Genomic DNA, 18352 nt, shown 5'->3' with positions numbered 1-18352 from the left:
GGAGAAATGGCTTGCAAAAAAAAAAAAAAAAAAGTTTGACCAGCTTTACTTGCTAAGTCTGAAAAGAGCAAAGACCACCAACCAGCCCCTTTTGGGAAATTAGTTAATTGCAGTTCTGTTTGGGCGACCTGCCAGTTGTGCCCCCAGCTGAAAACATGGGACATTTTAAACTTCCAAGTTTTGGGTGGGTGTCACCGTGAAGAGATCTGCTTCTTCTCTGTATCTGATGGAGCACTATTGTGGGCACTATGGACAGAATATGAAATAAACAAGCTCTTGAAGCCACTCAGTGGCAGAAAATGACATGGATCTCCTTCAGTGAATGTGTCTTGTTTTTTAATTTCCAAATGGAATGGGTTTGAGTGGTAAGAGCTCCAGGCGACACAAGAAGAACTCCCATGTCCCAAGAAGACAGAAGAAGAGGGCTGCTGACATGTTCAAAATAGTTCTTGAAAGGATACTGGCTAAGTAGGCTAGAAAGTAGCATATTTTACCAAGTTTTGGGCAGCTAATAATTTATTTGTTAGGTCTTGTGTTTCTCTGTGCGAGGGAAACTGAGGCGAAAGGAAGAGACAGGCTTCCTTGAACCAGGCAAGTCCAGGACTGAGCCAAGCTACGCTTGTGGTCCAAGTTCTTGCAGCTGACCAGCTCAGCCTGTCTTAAGCCTTTTCGCAGGTCCAGAAGTTTCAATATTCATTTCTAGTTCTCCAGAGCAAGAAGGGCCCAACTCGTCTGGTATGTAATGTTATGCCTCCTTGACCTTTGGAGGTGTCCCCCTCCCCAAGCACTTGGGTGGCCATGTGCCCACATAATGCTCCCTCCAGTTGACACCAGCTGGGGCCTTTGCTCAATAACCCAGGGCTTGCTCCCGTCAGTCTGGATGCTCCTCTGTCTGCTCCTCCAGGCTCCTGGCCTCTTCCATGTGCCATGTGCACGGTTGGCTCGTTGAAATGGGTGTTCTCGGTGGCCAGAGAAACTTGGCTGGGAACTGGATTCTGTTGGGGGGGGGGCGGCTCTGATCCCTCCAAGCAAGATGGTGATTAATGGCAGGTGTCCTGTGAGTAGCAATTCAGGTCCAACTTGCTCATTTCTGCTCCGCGTTTGGTGACTGTGTGCATGTGTGTGTGAGAGAGGGAGAGGCGCCCACACACATCAGCTGTCTTTTGGCTGCCTCTCCCTAAATTGGCTAATTACTTGAGATTAATGCTTAGAAGCAGCAGCTTCCTCTCCCCTCCTGCCATCTGCTCTCTTCTGTATCGGGGGTGTCATTATTTGCCAGTGCCTGGATTCTGTTTTCTGAATTTGACTCCAGCTTCGTAGTTTTAACCTACAGGGGATTGCAGCATGATTCAAATACAAGGGCAGATGCTAGAGCTTCGCTGATGGAAGGAAGATCCAGCAAAAACATTGTGTGTGTGTGTGTGTGTGTGTGTGTGTGTGCATATAACGGGTGTGCACTGTGTAAACATGGGAGGGCCTCGCCGTATCTTAAATAATTACGCTTCCTGTTTTCAGGGTCATATCAGTTTGCAAGAGGCTACAGTGCTTTCCAAGGATGGGGTTGCAAGTATTGGTTGTTATCTCCCAGCACTGCTTTTTCCCTACCTGACATTTGCCCTGTCATTGCCTTGCTACTTGCCAGAGAGAAGGAATTTTTCAGTTGCTTAATTTTGCAGCTAACCAAGTGTGAAAATAGAACAGGTTCACGAAAAGAAGTGTATTTGCATATGTCTCTCTCCTTTTTTGGCGCATTGAGCATATGCTTTTGCCTCATTGCACCTAGCTTTTTACAACAGGGGGCAAAAAGACAGGTGGGCTCTAGCCATAATTGGTGGCACTAGTCAAGCCACAGGATGGGGGGGGGGAGATCTGGATTTTATGTTTCTGCCCCCCAGATGGGAGGTTTGTAGTCCCTAAGACCCCAACTCCAATTTGCTACTTTTAAAAATAGGTTTTTTTAATTAGTTGGGGTTTTTTTTAATGACCAGTCCTTTCGGTCTCCCACTGTGTTGTCCCCACCCCAGCCCCACTATTCCCTGCTTCTAAAAAAACACCACTTTTTTAATTAAAAAAAACCAGACTACTCCCATAGGCTTTTGTCAATGCCAAAATGTTTTTTGTTGCATCTCCAAGAAATCCCCCCCCATTTATCCTTAAAATAATTACTGATTACTCTTGCTGTGATGCTGAAAGGTTTTTGTGCCACCCGCCCCCCACCCCACCCCCTTTAAAATTGTGTTATCTTAATTTGGTGGTGGTGGTTTTTTTTGCAATGGAATTCAATACTGAATTCTTTAAAAAATGGTTTAGAACAGTGTAGAATAGCTGCTGGGGAAGCTTCTGCTAGGATTTAAAAAGCAAGTGTCCTTTTAAGAGTTGTCTGTAGTTCATTGGCACATAAATGCCACCAGTTTGGTGCTTCTTGCGTCAGCTTTAAAACAAAGTCTTGGCAAGAACAGCCTTTGCATTCATAATCTGAGGTCCACAAGATTTCCCTGGACCTCAAGACACAGTGACCAAGAAAAAGCTGCTGTAGGCTCCAGCCTGTCCCCAGGACCTCTTCCCCTCTTTGGCATATCACAGCTAAGTACAGGTGGCGGGAGCTTTATACAAGGGCACAGCCCCTTCAAGTGGGGGCTGTCAATCAAAGCCTCCAGGCTGCTTTGTAAATAGGAAGATGATGAAAGAGTGAGGTGAGCAACCTGGCAGAGGGAAAACTTTGCTGTGCTGAGGAACAGGTCTCGGTGTTTCGATTTCTAGGAATGGAGTTGAGAGATAACCTAACCTGGGGAGAAAACAGCAAAGACCTGATGAAGAGAGCACAGCAGAGATTATATTTTCTGAGAATCCTCCAGAAAAGTAACCTCTCAAAGTACCTATTGATGGCATTTTACCATTGTACTGTGGAGAGTGTATTAACTTATGGTCTGCGTGTGTGGTTTGGGAGCTGCACGGTCAGGGAAAAAACAATGCTGTCCAGGGTTGTAAAGACTGTGGAGAGAATAATTGGGTGCACTCTTCCCACCTTGGATGAAATCTGTGCTTCCAGGTGCCATAAGAAAGCTGCAGAGATAGTGTAGGATAGTGTAGGAAATGATCTCTTTCAGCTTCTGCCTTCTGGAAGAAGGTACAGGGTTATAAAGACTAGGACTAGCCTCATGAGAAACAGTTTCTATCCAAATGCAATTTTGGTTTTAAACGCAGTGTAAGGTAGTCTTTATGTGAGTATATTGTATTCAATTATGGGGTATCAAGAGTTTTTAAGGCCTAACCAGGCTGGGATAGCAGGCTTGTGGGTTTTTGAATGTCTGATGTAGATTTTTCAACTTCATTGTTCTGCAATAAAGATTATTGTATCATAAAAATTTGCTGAGTGCTATGAAAAGCGATTGGGGGGGGGGTGAGCTCCTGTTGATTGGTCCCAGCTCCTTCCAACCTAGCAGTTCAAAAGCACGCCACTGCAAGTAGATAAATAGGTAAACGGCGGGAAGGTAAACGGCGTTTCCGTGCGCTGCTCTGGTTTTGGTGTTCCATTGTGCCAGAAGTGGCTTAGTCATGCTGGCCCCATGACCCGGAAAAACTGTCTGTGGACAAACGCTGGCTCCCTCGGTCAGTAAAGCGAGATGAGCGCCGCAACCCCAGAGTCGTCTGTGACTGGACATAACCGTCAGGGGTCCTTTATCTTTACCTTTACCTTTATGACATGCCAAACGTGTTGGAGGGTGCAATGAAAAAATGTGGGGCTCCGTCAGAAGGTCAGCTGGTCTGGAACCCGGTAAAAGGGCAAGACCAGGGTTTCTTCATGGTATGTGCTTGCAGTATCGGCACAAAACTCCAGGTCTTATTTGAAACGAGGAGGGCTTTTGCTGTAATTTCCTTCCATGCCTCAGTTTTCAACAGCCCATCAATAGCTCTGCAGGAAACTACGGGACAGGCTTCTCCCAGAGATCTTGGTGTCTGCTGGCAAACCAAGTAGATGATTGACAGCAGGCCTTCCCCTGGCACAGCTCCCCCAGGGATGGCTAGCAGGAGGAGGCACACGCCTGGAATACTGTTGCAGCGGCAAGGCCTTGCTTTGTTGGTTGCTAAGCAACCACCTCTTGAGGCACAGCTGGTGTTGGGAGCTGAGAGGCCAGATTGCCACTGTGAGGATCAAACAACTGGGCCCTTGGCACCTGTGGAAATGCCATGGCAGGAGCCTGGAAGCAATTTAGCTACCAACCCCTGAGGTAATGCCGGTTAGCATCTCACTTAAATCCAAATGTTGGAATTAAATCCACTTCTCTGAGGTGCACACGACTTGCCACCTGTTTTGCACCATATGCTGCTTCATTTCTAGGCAAGGATCTGTGTGGGCTTCCTTAACGCTGTTTGTTTTGTTTTTAATGTCTGATTGTGCTTGAAGACCTTGGGAAAGACAGAGGCCTAATTGTTGACAAGAAAGGTTTTATGCATGAACGGAAGGGAAGAATAAAGGCAGCTGAAATGTGCCTATTTAGTGGCAGCATCTTTCTCACAGAGCTCTTGAAGTTGCTTGAGAGTTGTAGGATCTCTTCAGTTCAGGGTGGAGTCGGCTGATTCTGGGTTGCAGCCACGGAGCTGAAGCAAACATGCAAACTCTGAACATCTGCAAATAATTTTCTAATTTCACAATTCAGTTTTTCATGAGTTTTAAAGCAAAATTCAGGTATGTGTTTTGCTTTCTTTGTGATTTAAAAGAGGTGCATGTCAGCTATAAATACTGACTAATAAGTAAGTAAAGGTAAAGGGACCCCTGACCATTAGGTCCAGCCATGGCCGACTCTGGGGTTGTGGCGCTCATCTCGCTTTATTGGCCGAGGGAGCCGGCATACAGCTTCTGGGTCATGTGGCCAGCATGACTAAGCTGCTTCTGGCGAACCAGAGCAGTGCACGGAAACGCCGTTTACCTTCCCGCCAGAGCGGTACCTATTTATCTACTTGCACTTTGATGTGCTTTTGAACTGCTAGGTTGGCAGGAGCAGGGACCGAGCAACGGGAGCTCACCCAGTCGCGGGAATTCGAACCACCGACCTTCTGATCAACAAGTCCTAGGCTCTGTGGCTTAACCCACAGCGCCACCTGCGTCCCGGACTAATAAGTACTATGGCCTATAAACTATACAATATTATATTTATCCTAGATCTCTGGCTTTCAGATTATCTCTTCTGGGGAACCTTGGCTTCTCTGGGAGTCTTATTGTGGTTTCCCATTTAGAGCAACAGCTGAAGACAATGTAGCCACTCATATTGTTCTTCCTTTGCAATGTGCAACCATGCACTTATTAGGCATATTCTTATGCAAATCCTCAGTTTACCAATAGGCAGTGGAAAGGACCAGCATTGGCCCAAGCAAATTGAGTGCACATACCACCCCCCCCCCCAAATCGTCTGCAATGCAGATGTTAATGTGGGAGATTTTTTCTGGGGATATGCTATTTTGAAAGTAGAGTGCTTTTTAAATAAGGTAAAAGGATCCCTAGATGGTTAAGTCCAGCCAAAGGTGACTAAGGGGTGCAGTGCTCATCTTGCTTCAGGCTGAGGGAGCCGGTGCTTGTCCACAGGCAGCTTTACAGGTCATGTAGCCAGCATGACTAAACCGTTTCTGGAGCAACGGGACACTGTGACGGAAGCCAGAGCACATGGAAACGCTGTTTACCTTCCTGCTGCAGGGGTACCTATTTCTCTACTTGCACTGGTGTGCTTTCAAACTGCTAGGTTGGCAGAAGCTGGGACAGAGGAACGGGAACTCACCCCATATTGTGGATTCGAACTGCTGACCTTCTGATCGGCAAGCCCAAGAGGCTCAGTGGTTTAGACCATCCTTTACCTTTAAAAAATCAAACACCAGTACACTCCAGTACTAAAACCCATTGCTTGCCAGCTATCAAATATTTCAAAGTATCAATTGCAGTTATCAAATGTTGAAATCAGATGCCACTGGCTGTCAGGTATGCAGGTATAAAGTACCTCAAGAACATTTGGGGGCTTCTTTAGCAGCTAAACATCTGGAGAATATTTAACAAAAGGGGAGTAGATTTCAGTTCTCTAGGATTCTAGCTACTGCACACAGACACAAGTCCTATATCTCCAGAGCATCAGAAGATCCCTAATCAGGACCCGAATATTTTACTCAACCTCATATTCTCATGCATTTCCTTAACAAGGACTTTTAATGCTACAGGTTCTTTGTAAATTTTATCATTCCCTTGTTGGTCAGTGCAACTGCTATTTAGGAGGCAAGAAAGAATGGAAGCTTTCTATGTGTGACTAGTGATTTGAGCTTTCTACTGCTAGCTTACTGAACTCCTTTACATCCTAGTACCTCCACAGAACAGCTTCGAAAGCCAAGTGACATTCGCCCAACGTTACAGAGCTTAGAACTGCTGTTCTTAAAGTTTACTGGGTGCTTAAAATAGCTGTTGCCCTGTGGACTTCCCCATACCACATGGCCATTCTGCAAGACTCTGGGCGTTTCCAGAAAGCAGGTTTGGTCACATTTAGTGCAGAAACAGATCAATGAAAGAGGAAATAATAAAGCTACCTTGTTCTTTAGGGCAGATAGCGAATGAAGGGATTCTTTCTATTCCTGAAATTCATCTCAAGGAAGCAATTAAAGTTTTTGAGGCTGATATTTCTTTTGGCGCTAACCAAGGCTAAGCAGTTGCAGTTTCCATAGCCGTGGTTCCTGCATTGTATATGGCTCTACTATCCTTCCCACTCTACTATTCTATGATTCTAGGAGATCTGTCATGAAGGAATCAACTACTGTAAATCCAAACACACAAAGCAGGGCGTAGCGTGGGGGGTGCAGGGGGGCCCGGCTGCACCGGGCACAACATCGGGGGGGGGGGGGCGCGCTCGCACTCGCAGCTCTCTGCCCCCTGCTAAAATCCACGGGTTAGGGGGCGCAAATTACTTGCCTTGCCACGGGTGCTGACAACCCATGCTACGCCACTGACACAAAGTCTGCCCCCCCTTTTACCTAACCAAAATTAGAACCTTCTTGAAAAATGCAGAAAGGCTTCTCTTTCCCAAACAAGACAAACCATTAGCAATGCAAATAGCCTCTGTACCAATCAGATCTGTAGCTTTGCACCTCCACCCACCTTTCTGTGTTCCCGTCTTGCTTTTAGTTGTCTTTGCTCAAGTCTCTCTAATAGGAACTGCTGTGGTTGTGTAAGAAGGCTAATTGTTTAATGGAAATCTCATCAATAGCATAACATATCAGTAGGTGACCCTGTGGAAGTGTGAGTATGATGCTCTTGTTTTCTGCTCCCCTCACCTGGGAACTTTCTATGCTCCGAGAAAGGGCTGTCTGAGATTCCCCAACAGAAATAATGGTTGCTACAGTACAGCTGCCCTGGTTGGACAAGCTGTTTATCTAGAGAAGTGACAGAGAAGCTATATATCACCCAGGGGCTCTTGCAGTGTGGCAATGCAATAAGGGTCACTCTTAGACCACTAAGAGTGCTCCTCCACACTCATTATTTTTGAGTGGGATTCAATCACATATTGGCAAATTCAGGATGCACCATTAAAGTTGTTTTCAGTGCTCTTGGCAACAATGCCTCACTCCACCTGCAAAAATAAAAAATAAGGCTAAATGTTTGCAGTAAGGAAAGTGACAGGGAACTAACCTACCAGCAAACAAATCAGAATGAATGCTTGAGAAGCAGCCAATATCATCTAACCTCCCAACAGAATCAAGGGAAATGCTCAGGAAACAGGCTGTCTGGAAATGACCATAGTGCAGCTGTTTTGGAGTGGCAAATGCCTTCATGCAGATGGAACTGGTGGTAAAAAGGAGAAGACAATTTGGGTGTAGGCAAAAGTGTTCCCTAAAACAGGAAAATCCCCTATTGTTGGAACATTAGTACATTGTAATGCTTAAAATAAGGTATTGGAGGCAGTGGCGTAGCGTGGGGGGTGCAGGGGGGCCCGGCCGCACCGGGCGCAACATCTGGGGGGGGGGGGGCGCTCGCACTCGCAGCTCTCTGCCCCTACCTGGCTCACTCACTCTCTCTCACTGCAGTGCTGGCTGTGCGAATCCGATCCGAGCCGCCGGGTCGCCGCCCACTGTGGAGGGGAGGGTGCCAGGCGTGCGGTGCGGTGCGGTGCAGTGCGGAGAGAGAGAGAGGGACTATCTGGGGGAGGGACAGTGCAGCGGGGGGGGGGGCGCAAATTACTTGCCTTGCCCCGGGTTAGGGGGCGCAAATTACTTGCCTTGCCCCAGGTGCTCACAACCCACGCTACGCCACTGATTTGAGGGTTCCAGAGTTGGGGAAGTGATGAGGCCTTTGCTTCTGAGATTCAGCTGGCACTGTCATTGGCCGTTTTCTGAACCCAATGCAACAACAGTCGATCTCATGGCTTTTACTGAGAACCGATCAGTTATGAGCTGAATACTGTGACTGTAGTATTGCTGGCAGTGGAACGTATTCCAAGTCATAGGCTGACCGCTGTGATTTTACTCTTGTGTATATGCTTTTTCTTTTTGTAACCCAGCCTGGGATCGGAAAGTGATTAAGGAGAAGCTGAATAGGTGGGTGGATACTATTTTCTCACCCTCAGTCTTGCCAACTGCGAAAGGGGGATAATATAGACCTTATTTTCCAGGACTGTTGTAAAGGCTATACCACCAGGATAAATGCATATACCCGGGGTGCTTGGAACATTCTTAAAATGTTGCTAGACCCTAAGCAACAATCACCTTGCCAACAAAGGTCCGTATAGTTAAAGGAATGAATAGTATGGAAGTGAGAGCTGGACCATAAAGAAGGCTGATCGCTGAAGAACTGATACTTTTGAATTATGGTGCTGGAGGAGACTCTTGAGAGTCCCGTGGACTGCAAGAAGATCAAACGTATCCATTCTTAAGGAAATCAGCCCTGAGTACTCACTGGAAGGACAGATCGTGAAGCTGAGGCTCCAATACTTTGGCCACCTCAGGAGAAGAGAAGACTCCCTGGAAAAGACCCTGATGTTGGGAAAGATTGAGGGCACAAGGAGAAGGGGACGACAGAGAACGAGATGGTTGGACAGTGTTCTTGAAGTTACTAACATGAGTTTGACCAAACTGCAGGAGGCAGTGGAAGACAGGAGGGCCTGGCGTGCTCTGGGCCATGGAGTCACGAAGAGCCGGATATGACTAAACGACTAAACAACAACAACAAGCAACAGTCTGGCAAGGGGTGCTTGTGATTTTCCATAACAAAAGTTGGTGAGTTGTTTCGTAAGTTTTGTACATGGATGCCCAACGCTGAGCACCTTTTCAGTAGACCCTTCTTCCTTTCCCCTCTCTCCATCTGTGTCTTAAAACAATGAGAAGGAACAGCTGGCACAGGCGCACCTGTCGAATATCTGCAGGAGCCCTTCCAGGGAAAGCGAGAAAAGAGACACGAAAAACTGTCTGGTTTGAGGGAGGTGTGTACATACATACATACATATATGCATTATATGCATGGCTGTGACTTTTGCCTGCCTGCTTTTGGTCCAGACCTCTTGGACGAGGCGATGCCGAGCTGGGGGAGGCGAGAATCCGGCACGGTCCGGGTGGCAGGAAGGGGAGGGCGGAGTTGTCACCTGTGCTCCGCAGCCCAGGTAGGGGATGGGAGGGAGCCACCTGCAGGGCGGAGCCCGGCCGAGCCCGGCCGCTTCGCCTGCGTGTCGCCTGGCATTCCTGAAGGGGCTGCGAGTGCGACTTCTGCTCCCGGCCTGGCAGCTCTCCCGGCATGGCTCTGGAAGGCGGCGGCGGCGGCGGCGGCGGCAGCAGCAGCAGCAGGTAAGGAGGTGAGCGAGGCAGGGAAACCGGCAGCCCTCCTCGCTGCCGGACGGAAAGCGGCTCCATCTCTCCTCCTTTGCTTCCTTATTTCCTTCCTTCCCGCTCCCCCCCAACCCACCCACCCCTGCTTCCTAGGCGGAGGAGACTTTTAGGGCTCTGACTCGGGGGCACTGCAATGCAGTCTCGTTCCAAGGCAGAGGGCTGGACGGGGGGGGGGGGGGCGGTTGATCCAGCAAACAGGGATGTCCCCCCCCGCTTTGGGCTAAAAAATGGGGGGGGGGGCATGTGCTTTCAACAAGGAGTGGAAGAGGGAGACCAAGCCAGGGTCCCTGGGTTTCAGCGGGGGTGGGCATAAGACAGCGCTTAACAAATGGAAGGTTTTTCTGCGGGGGGGGGGGGGGGCGAGGGAAGAGATGGGAGATGCAGGATATCCCTGGAGTCCTGATGCTCCTGGATGAGGTTCTCCCCAAGGCCTCCTGACAAAGGCCCGTCTGGTCCAGCCCCCTCGTGCTGGGGCTTCTCAGTTATCTCCTCTTCTGTGCCACCAGTTATTTTCAACCACCCCCTGCCCCCCCCCCGCCCTTTGTCTCCCTTATGTTTCCCAGGGCAGCAAGTGTAGGGTTAGGGGGAAGGCGAGTCCTTGTGAGTGACCCTAACTGAGCAGAAAGGCTACGCACATTGACCCACGACAAAGCACACCTCTGAACGCGTGGAGCATAAAGCAGGATTTTGTGGCGTGGATTTTGAATCGGGAAGTTCTCAAACCGGGTTGGGGGCAGCATCTTGAACTCTCGTGTTGGCCACAGCCAGTGGAGCCCAGTGGTCAGGGATGATGGGTCTGATATGTCCAGAGGGCTGACCACCTCTGCAACTGGGACCTGATTTAGTTGTGGATGAAATCTTGCATGTGGTTTCGTTCCTTAGGAAGAAAGAGCCTCTAGCTGCCTGCAGTATTTCCTGGGAATACTGAGGGTCGAAACTCAGAGCGATGGGATATTTGACTTTTCAAAAACCTCTCTTCGGTGTTCCCTACCATCTGCATCCAAAGCAGAACTTCTTAAAATGAAGGTGTCCAAGTCTGAAATCTGAACTTTATAATTTAGAATTTGGTTTCTGAGGTGTAAATTTCCACCTGCAGTTTCATAAGTAAACAGTATAAGCTCAGGACAGGAGCAGCCCAGGAGATATAGGCCTCTGTGCCTTGTTTGCTTGAGCGCACACAAACATCTGGAGCCCAAATGCCGGACCAAATGGTGTGATCCAGGAAGCCAATTATTATGTGGTCCATTTATAGCCATAGCTGTCAACGTTTCCCTTTTTAAAAGGGAAATTCCCTTATTCCGAATAGGATTCCTATCGGGAAAAGTTGACTGCTGTGTTTATAGCCCCTCTTATTTCAGTGGGGTTTGTGGGGTAATCGTGTGCAAATTAGATTGACATGAAAGGTAAGCTGCGCTGCGACATCCACATTGCAGAGTTAGTGCCTGGGCTGAGATGGCTTCAGGTTAAGCGTGTGAGGTGGCCATTAATGGTTACAGGCCACTGTGACAACCATACTTCAGCCAGGATCTTCCTGACTTGCTATCAGTGTTAGAAACTCAGATATATAAGCTAGGGGTCCAGCAGCTCCTTAAACCCACAGTTAGAGTCACCAAAACGGAATGCCTAGTAACCATTTTAGGGCCGGGTGGCTGCAAAGCCGTATTTTTCAATACGATGTTTTGCTTCCTGAAATTCATTCTGACTGTGCAGATAAAATGTAACGGAGATTCCGAGGCATGTATCTCAAGATGGTGGAGACGTCAGGCACCATCCTGGAGCCCGGGCATCTTCACTTGGTCGCAAATGGCCGATAGCAAAATGCGCCTGGCGAATTTCGAATGCTGCTTGCTGTATATTAGCTGCTACTCTGCAATTCAGAGCAGTGGCTCCTCATGAATGGCTTTGTGATGGACAGAAGTTCTCTGAGATCTCAGGCAAATCTCTTTCTCTCAGATCCTGTTATTTACGATCAGGATTCCTTGGAGTGCTGCAGGCGGAGCAGCTGTCAGGTTGTGTACCTGGTAGGATAGCGCCAAGGAACCTGCGACCCTCCAGATGTTGCTAGACTCCAGCTCCCAGCAGCTCCAGCCAGTGTGGCCAATAGTCAAGCATGATGGGAGTTGTAGTCCAGCAACATCTGGAGGGCCACTGGTTCCCCAGTCCTGCTTTGATTTGGACGTCTCTAACTTGAAGATGAAAGGCTCAGCGGTGGAAGCAAAGCATCCTACATTTAATCCCTGGAACCTTCTAGGAAAAGACTCCTGCTTTAAATACTAGAGAGCTGCTATCAGCCCACGTAGATAAAACTGGGTTCGGTGGCCCAGTGCAGCTTGCTATGATAAGCCACGGATTGAAGCAGGGACCACCAGGAACATAGTCCTGTGGCCAACCCAGTATTTCTGGGACTTGCCCCATCTCCCTCAGAAGACCATCTGGAGCGTCAGCAGGGCATGTCTGGCCTCTGAGGTCCTGGGCCCTGTTTGAACAAGGCGGGGTGGATGTGCTGGCAAAGGCCTTGCCAAGCCTGTGTTTGCTTAGTGTTCAAACTTGGTAACTCTGTGCTTGCTGGAAGGGCTGAGTAAAGTGCGTCAGCTGGGTGGGAGGTTGTTGCTTTCACAAGCAGAAACACCAGGCCCTTCCCTTCTAGCCTCTGCGGGACGGAAGGTAGCAGGAAGGCCTCCCCTGATAGCACGAGACAAATTCTGACTTTCTTAGGCCATCACTGTTTCCCCTCTCAGTTCAACGAACCCTGTCCTAATACCTCACAGGGTTAATCTGAGGATTAGTTAGATGAGGAAATGGTATTTACGTCTCTCTTTAAAAACATTTTTTTTAAAAACCGTCATCTACGGCTCTATACGGGACGCGGGTGGCGCTGTGGGTAAAAGCCTCAGCGCCTAGGGCTTGCCGATCGAAAGGTCGGCGGTTCGAATCCCCGCGGCGGGGTGCGCTCCCGTCGTATGGTCCCAGCGCCTGCTAACCTAGCAGTTCGAAAGCACTCTCGGGTGCAAGTAGATAAATAGGGACCGCTTACTAGCGGGAAGGTAAACGGCGTTTCCGTGTGCGGCTCTGGCTCGCCAGAGCAGCTTCGTCACACTGGCCACGTGACCCGGAAGTGTCTGCGGACAGCGCTGGCCCCCGGCCTCTTGAGTGAGATGGGCGCACAACCCTAGAGTCTGTCAAGACTGGCCCGTACGGGCAGGGGTACCTTTACCTTTTTACGGCTCTATACTGTACACTGAAAAATAGTCACTCTGGTGATGCTCTTCTAGGCAGGTCTTGTCAGAAGTAAAACCCATTTAGTAGAAACCCCACCATCAGGAGCAGTCTACCTGCTGCTCTCCTCCACCATCACCAGGCACTAAGCACGAAGAAGAGGGCCAGTTGCCCACCCGCCTCATTCCCAATGTGCCTGATCGGGGGCTGTGTTCTGGACCGCCCCATCCAACCCCCCCCCCCCCGGTAGCTGGTACTTGAGCTCCATGGAGCTGTGGCCTGGTAGAAGCACTCCCTCCACCCAGCCAGCAGCAAGAGGGTGAAGGCCGCATCATGCAGGGTCTGCAGCAGCGGGTGTGCCTTGCCAAGGACCCTGGGAGGGCCACCAAGAGCAGCAGTGGCAGCTGGAGTGCAGAGGCTGCAGCTGGCACCATCGTTGGGGTCCTTCCTGTGGCCAGAGGGAGAGGGAAGCTGGACCGCTTGCTTAGAGATGAAGAGGTGATTGTGCTCAGGAGGGATGCAGGTGGCAGAGGGCACACAGAGCACACCTCCAGCCTCCCACTAAGACGGGGTGCTACACATTTTCCTCTCATTTTCAAAATGAGCCAACTGACTTGTGAGGAACCCAAAAACAAGTCTTGTGCTCTTCTGCAAGACTAAAAGATAGGACATTTTGGAATCCGATCAAACACCAGGATGGCTTCTGTTATTCTGGGATGCCCCAGTTAAAACAGGATAGCTGGCGGGTATGTATGACATACTGCTATGCCTGTCTGAAGCTGCTGGTGTGAAGTGTGGTTTTGAACTGTGGACCTCTTGGACATACATTGTGGCTGGGGCGACCCAGTCAGATGGGTGGCATACAATTATTATTATTATTATTATTAGTCTCCTTTTAGGGCTGCCCACTTAGACTATGTTTCTCTGTACAGTGGTACCTCGGGTTACAGATGCTTCAGGTTATAGACTCTGCCAACCCAGAAATAGTACCTCGGGTTAAGAACTTTGCTTCAGGATGAGAACAGAAATCAGGCGGCAATGGCGCGGCGGCAGCGGGAGCCCCCATTAGCTAAAGTGGTACCTCAGGTTAAGAACAGTTTCAGGTTAAGAACAGACCTCCAGAACGAATTAAGTTCTTAACCTGAGGTACCACTGTAGTAGTATGTCGTGCCAACACTTAAATCACATGGCTTCCCCCCAAGAATTCTAGGAACTGTCGTTCACCCTTCACAGGACTACAATTCCTGGCCTACTTTCCAAACTACAGTTCCCAGGCATCTGGCAAGGGGTGGGGGTGGGGAAGCCATGTGATTCAAATGTGTTCTGAATGTGTGGATTGTGACTATCTTACCAAAGGTCTCATGGGCCATTTCAGGGGAGGCTAACTGAGCTCTCGCTTTCTGCGCCTTCCTTCTCCACAGCAGCTCCCTGGAGGCTGCCCTGGCCGAGTGCACAGAAGCACTGAACTGCTTCCTGAAAAACCAGTTCAGTGAGAGCTTGGAGATGCTGCAACCCAGGTGAGTGGGGAAAGGGCCTGATCCAGTCACCTTTGTGGAGGGGGGGGGAGACGGGGGACACATCAGACCCAGGGCTTCCCTCTCCTCCCCAATAAACAGTTGAACCTTCCTCCAGCACTCCTTCCCTGGAGCACCTGACTTGGCCCTTGGTGTGCAACCGAAACAAATTGGTAGGGTGGAAGGAAAGAAATCTATGGGTAGTGAGACCAAGTGGCTTTGGAGGAGAATTTGATTTGTGCACTTTGTTATTGTTTCAAACTTTGTAGTCACTTCTGGCTGGAACAGGGTGTGTGGTTATGCTAAGAAGGATGTGAACCAATCCATAATAGTAGTGATAGTGTTGTTGTTGTGACCCCATGGACCAGAGCACTCTTCATGACCCCATGGACCAGAGCACGCCAGGCACTCCTGTTTTCCACTGCCTCCTGCAGTTCAGTCAAACTCATGCTGGTAGCTTCGAGAACACTGTCCAACCATCTCGTCCTCTGTCGTCCCCTTCTCCTTGTGCCCTCCATCTTTCCCAACATCAGGGTCTTTTCCAGGGAGTCTTCTCTTCTCACGAGGTGGTCAAAGTATTGGAGTCTCAGCTTCAGGATCTGTCCTTCCAGTGAGCACTCAGGGCTGATTTTCTTCAGAATGGATAGGTTTGATCTTCTTGCAGTCCATGGGACTCTCAAGAGTCTCCTCCAGTAGCGATAGTAGCAATATTTTAAAACAACAACACAGTGGAACAACAACTATTGGAGGGAGGGGGACTAGAAGCTGCCCTGAGACTCCCTCCCCCTGGTATAAGGCGGTATATAAATTTAATAAACAACAACAACAAGTAGCTCTGCACTACCTCATGCAGGGAGCAGCGAATCATAAGAGCAGGCATCAGCAAAAATCACGATGCAGGAAAAACTGTGAAGCCAGCCAATGCCTCCATGTACTGTAGCTCCATCGTTATTTCAGACACTGTGATATATTGGTTTATTGCGATGCTTAGCTGGTGATATACCACACGATGCTGAAAACCAGATATCGCCCAGCCCTAGTCTAGTTCTAGTTTAGTGATGTGGTATAGGAGAGGAGAGTGACCTGGAAATTACCTGCAAATGTAAAACAAAAAATTACAATCCCAAATGGGAGAAACCACTTACTCCAACTTTTGTGGTGGTGCTTGGAGTACCAGAGCACAGTCCACCATTTAGCGTTCTGGAGGGATTGCAAAACCCATATATTAATGACAAGAAAGAAGATTCCACCTAAACATTAGGAAGAACTTCCTGACAGTAAGAGCTGTTCGACAGTGGAATTTGCTGCCAAGGAGTGTGGTGGAGTCTCCTTCTTTGGAGGTCTTTAAGCAGAGGCTTGACAACCATATGTCAGGAGTGCTCTGATGGTGTTTCCTGCTTGGCAGGGGGTTGGACTCGATGGCCCTTGTAGTCTATTCCAACTCTATGATTCTATGATTCTATGACCTTTGGAAATTGAGACAAACGCCTCAGCCATGGCATGTGACTTTTATTGGTTGGCTACAGAAATATGTATTTAATGAGGTCTGCTGAACCTGTGGAGTTCATTGCTGTGCTTTAAATGTTTTGTGTGTGCATGCACAATCTGCTTTTTCGTTAAGGAAAGCAGTATGCAAATACATACCTTTAATGGTAAGCACCTCTGTGCAAGTTAGAAGATGGAGTTTTCACCTTTTGTGCACGCTGGGAAAGAAATGTGAACAAAACCCAAAGCCCTCCGTGTGTGTGGGAGGTTGCTCCTGTCTTTGCCAGCAAAAGCAGAGGCAGAAAAATAGATGAAAAGGAGAGCTCTGCTTTTCCTAAAAGCAGAAGAATGCCATTGAATATTGTTGTTCAAGCCTCTCCCTGTCTTAGAAAGGCCTCCTGCCTGCCCTGTGCATGCTATTATTCTCACAAAGCTTGATTTGTAACTTCGTTAAGTATGTGGATTTCTGGCAGTGGCTTCAAAGAAATTAGACTGGTTCGAATCCTGGTTCATGGGTTCAACTCAGCAGGTAACTGGGCTATGTGGATTCAACCCCAGCAGAGTCTAAGTTGGGCCGAGGACATTCCAAAATCTTCAAGTCTTGACCCTTCTACTTTTTATAACTTAATGAATTGTGATCAGGAATGTGACCATCTCTTTCTTTCTTTGTTGTAGTGCTGGGCATTGATTTTCAGGTGCATAAGGGTGAAATTCAAATGTCTCTCCCCCCTGTCCCACATCCTTTTGTGGGCAAATATGAGAAACATGGAGGAAACAATACAACCCTCCCTAGCTGTCAGTGGCGTAGCGTGGGTTGTCAGCACCCGGGGCAAGGCAAGTAATTTGCGGCCCCCCCCCCGCTGCACTGTCCCTCCCCCAGATAGTCCCTCGCTCTCTCTCTGCACCGCACGCCTGGCACCCTCCCCTCCACAGTGGGCGGCGACCCGGCGGCTTGGATCAGATTCGCACAGCCAGCACTGCAGTGAGAGAGAGTGAGTGAGCCAGGTAGGGGCAGAGAGCTGCGAGTGCGAGCGCCCCCCCCCCAGATGTTGCGCCCGGTGCGGCCGGCCCCCCCTGCACCCCCCACGCTACGCCACTTCTAACTGTTGCCATCATTAATTTAAAAAACTATTGTATTGCCTGCAACCACACCTGCTTCCTTTTTTTGATCCCTTTTGACAGGGCCAAAGAGAGCATGTATCATGCCTTAATCTATGCCACCATTCTGGAAATGCAAGCCATGATGACCTTTGAGCACGACGACATTGTTCATGCTGGACACACAATGAAAGAGGCACAAGAAATCTGCCAGAGGTGGGGACTACCGGGGGGGGGGGCTCTTGGGGTGGGGAATGAGGCCTGTTTCTGTAGACTTCGCATGGGGCACCTCTGAAGGGGTGTCTGGTCATGTTAGGGCAATGGAAGTAGCTTCTAAATGGGGGGGGGGGTGCTCTCGCCCAAAACCTCACCTGGCTGCATCACTTGTGAGTGGGTACAGTGGTACCTTGGTTCTTGAACTTAATCCATTCTGGGAGTCCATTTGACTCCAGAAACCATTCGAAAACCAAGCCGTGGCTTCTGATTGGCTGCAGGGGCTTCCTGCACTCAGAGCTGTAGCTAGGTGATCCTGCGCCCCTGGCAGAACTGTCCAGATTGTGCCCCCTAGCCACGGACCAATTAGCTCTTCTTTCCGCCTCTCTTCTAATCCCTCCCACCCCTCCCTCTATTTAAAACCATTTCTTATGAGGCAATAATCAATATTTATATTTATGGACTGGACGCGGGTGGCGCTGTGGGTTAAACCACAGAGTCTAGGACTTGCCGATCAGAAGGTCGGCGGTTTGAATCCCCACAACGGAGTGAGCTCCCGTTGCTCGGTCCCTGCTCCTGCCAACCTAACAGTTTGAAAGCACCTCAAAGTGCAAGTAGATAAATAGGTATCACTCTGGCGGGAAGGTAAATGGCATTTCTGTGTGCTGCTCTGGTTCGCCAGAAGCGGCTTAGTCCTGCTGACCACATGACCCAGAAGCTGTACGCCTACTCCCTCGGCCAGTAAAGCGAGATGAGCGCCACAACCCCAGAGTCGGCCACGACTGGGCCTAATGGTCAGGGGTCCCTTTACCTTTACCTATATTTATGGACATATTTTTTAGCCGGTTTTGCACCCCCACATTGCCTGCGCCCCTGGCGGGGGGGCCCGCCTCACCACCCTCTAGCTATGGCCCTGCCTGCACTCAGGCAGAAGCCGCGTCGGACATTTGGCTTCCGAAAAATGTTCGCAAACCGGAGCACTT

At 49.2% G+C, this 18352-nt stretch overlaps 1 protein-coding gene across 9 annotated transcripts in view; it reads left to right on the top strand.

Moving 5' to 3' along the window:
* LOC310667491 (tetratricopeptide repeat protein 39A-like) overlaps positions 1-18352 on the top strand; it is a 39158-nt gene that overhangs the window by 1081 nt on the left and 19725 nt on the right. For 2 of the 9 annotated variants that reach the window (XR_014506292.1, XM_083420002.1), the window contains exons 1-3: positions 9154-9809; positions 14481-14576; positions 17241-17372. Coding sequence is in view for 8 of the 9 variants with exons in the window: in XM_083420002.1 (XP_083276128.1) it covers positions 9628-9809; positions 14481-14576; positions 17241-17372 (410 nt within the window). In the remaining variant the exon portion in view is untranslated. Of the gene's footprint in view, positions 1-3491; positions 4230-9153; positions 9810-14480; positions 14577-17240; positions 17373-18352 lie in introns of those variants that run through there. The other 7 variants (XM_083420007.1, XM_083420006.1, XM_083420003.1 and 4 more) reach the window with 7 other exon arrangements.

The sequence above is a fragment of the Podarcis tiliguerta genome (genome assembly GCF_965153285.1).
Source record: "Podarcis tiliguerta genome assembly, chromosome: 17".
Lineage (NCBI taxonomy): Eukaryota > Metazoa > Chordata > Lepidosauria > Squamata > Lacertidae > Podarcis > Podarcis tiliguerta.
This window is presented reverse-complemented; position numbering and strand designations above follow the sequence as displayed.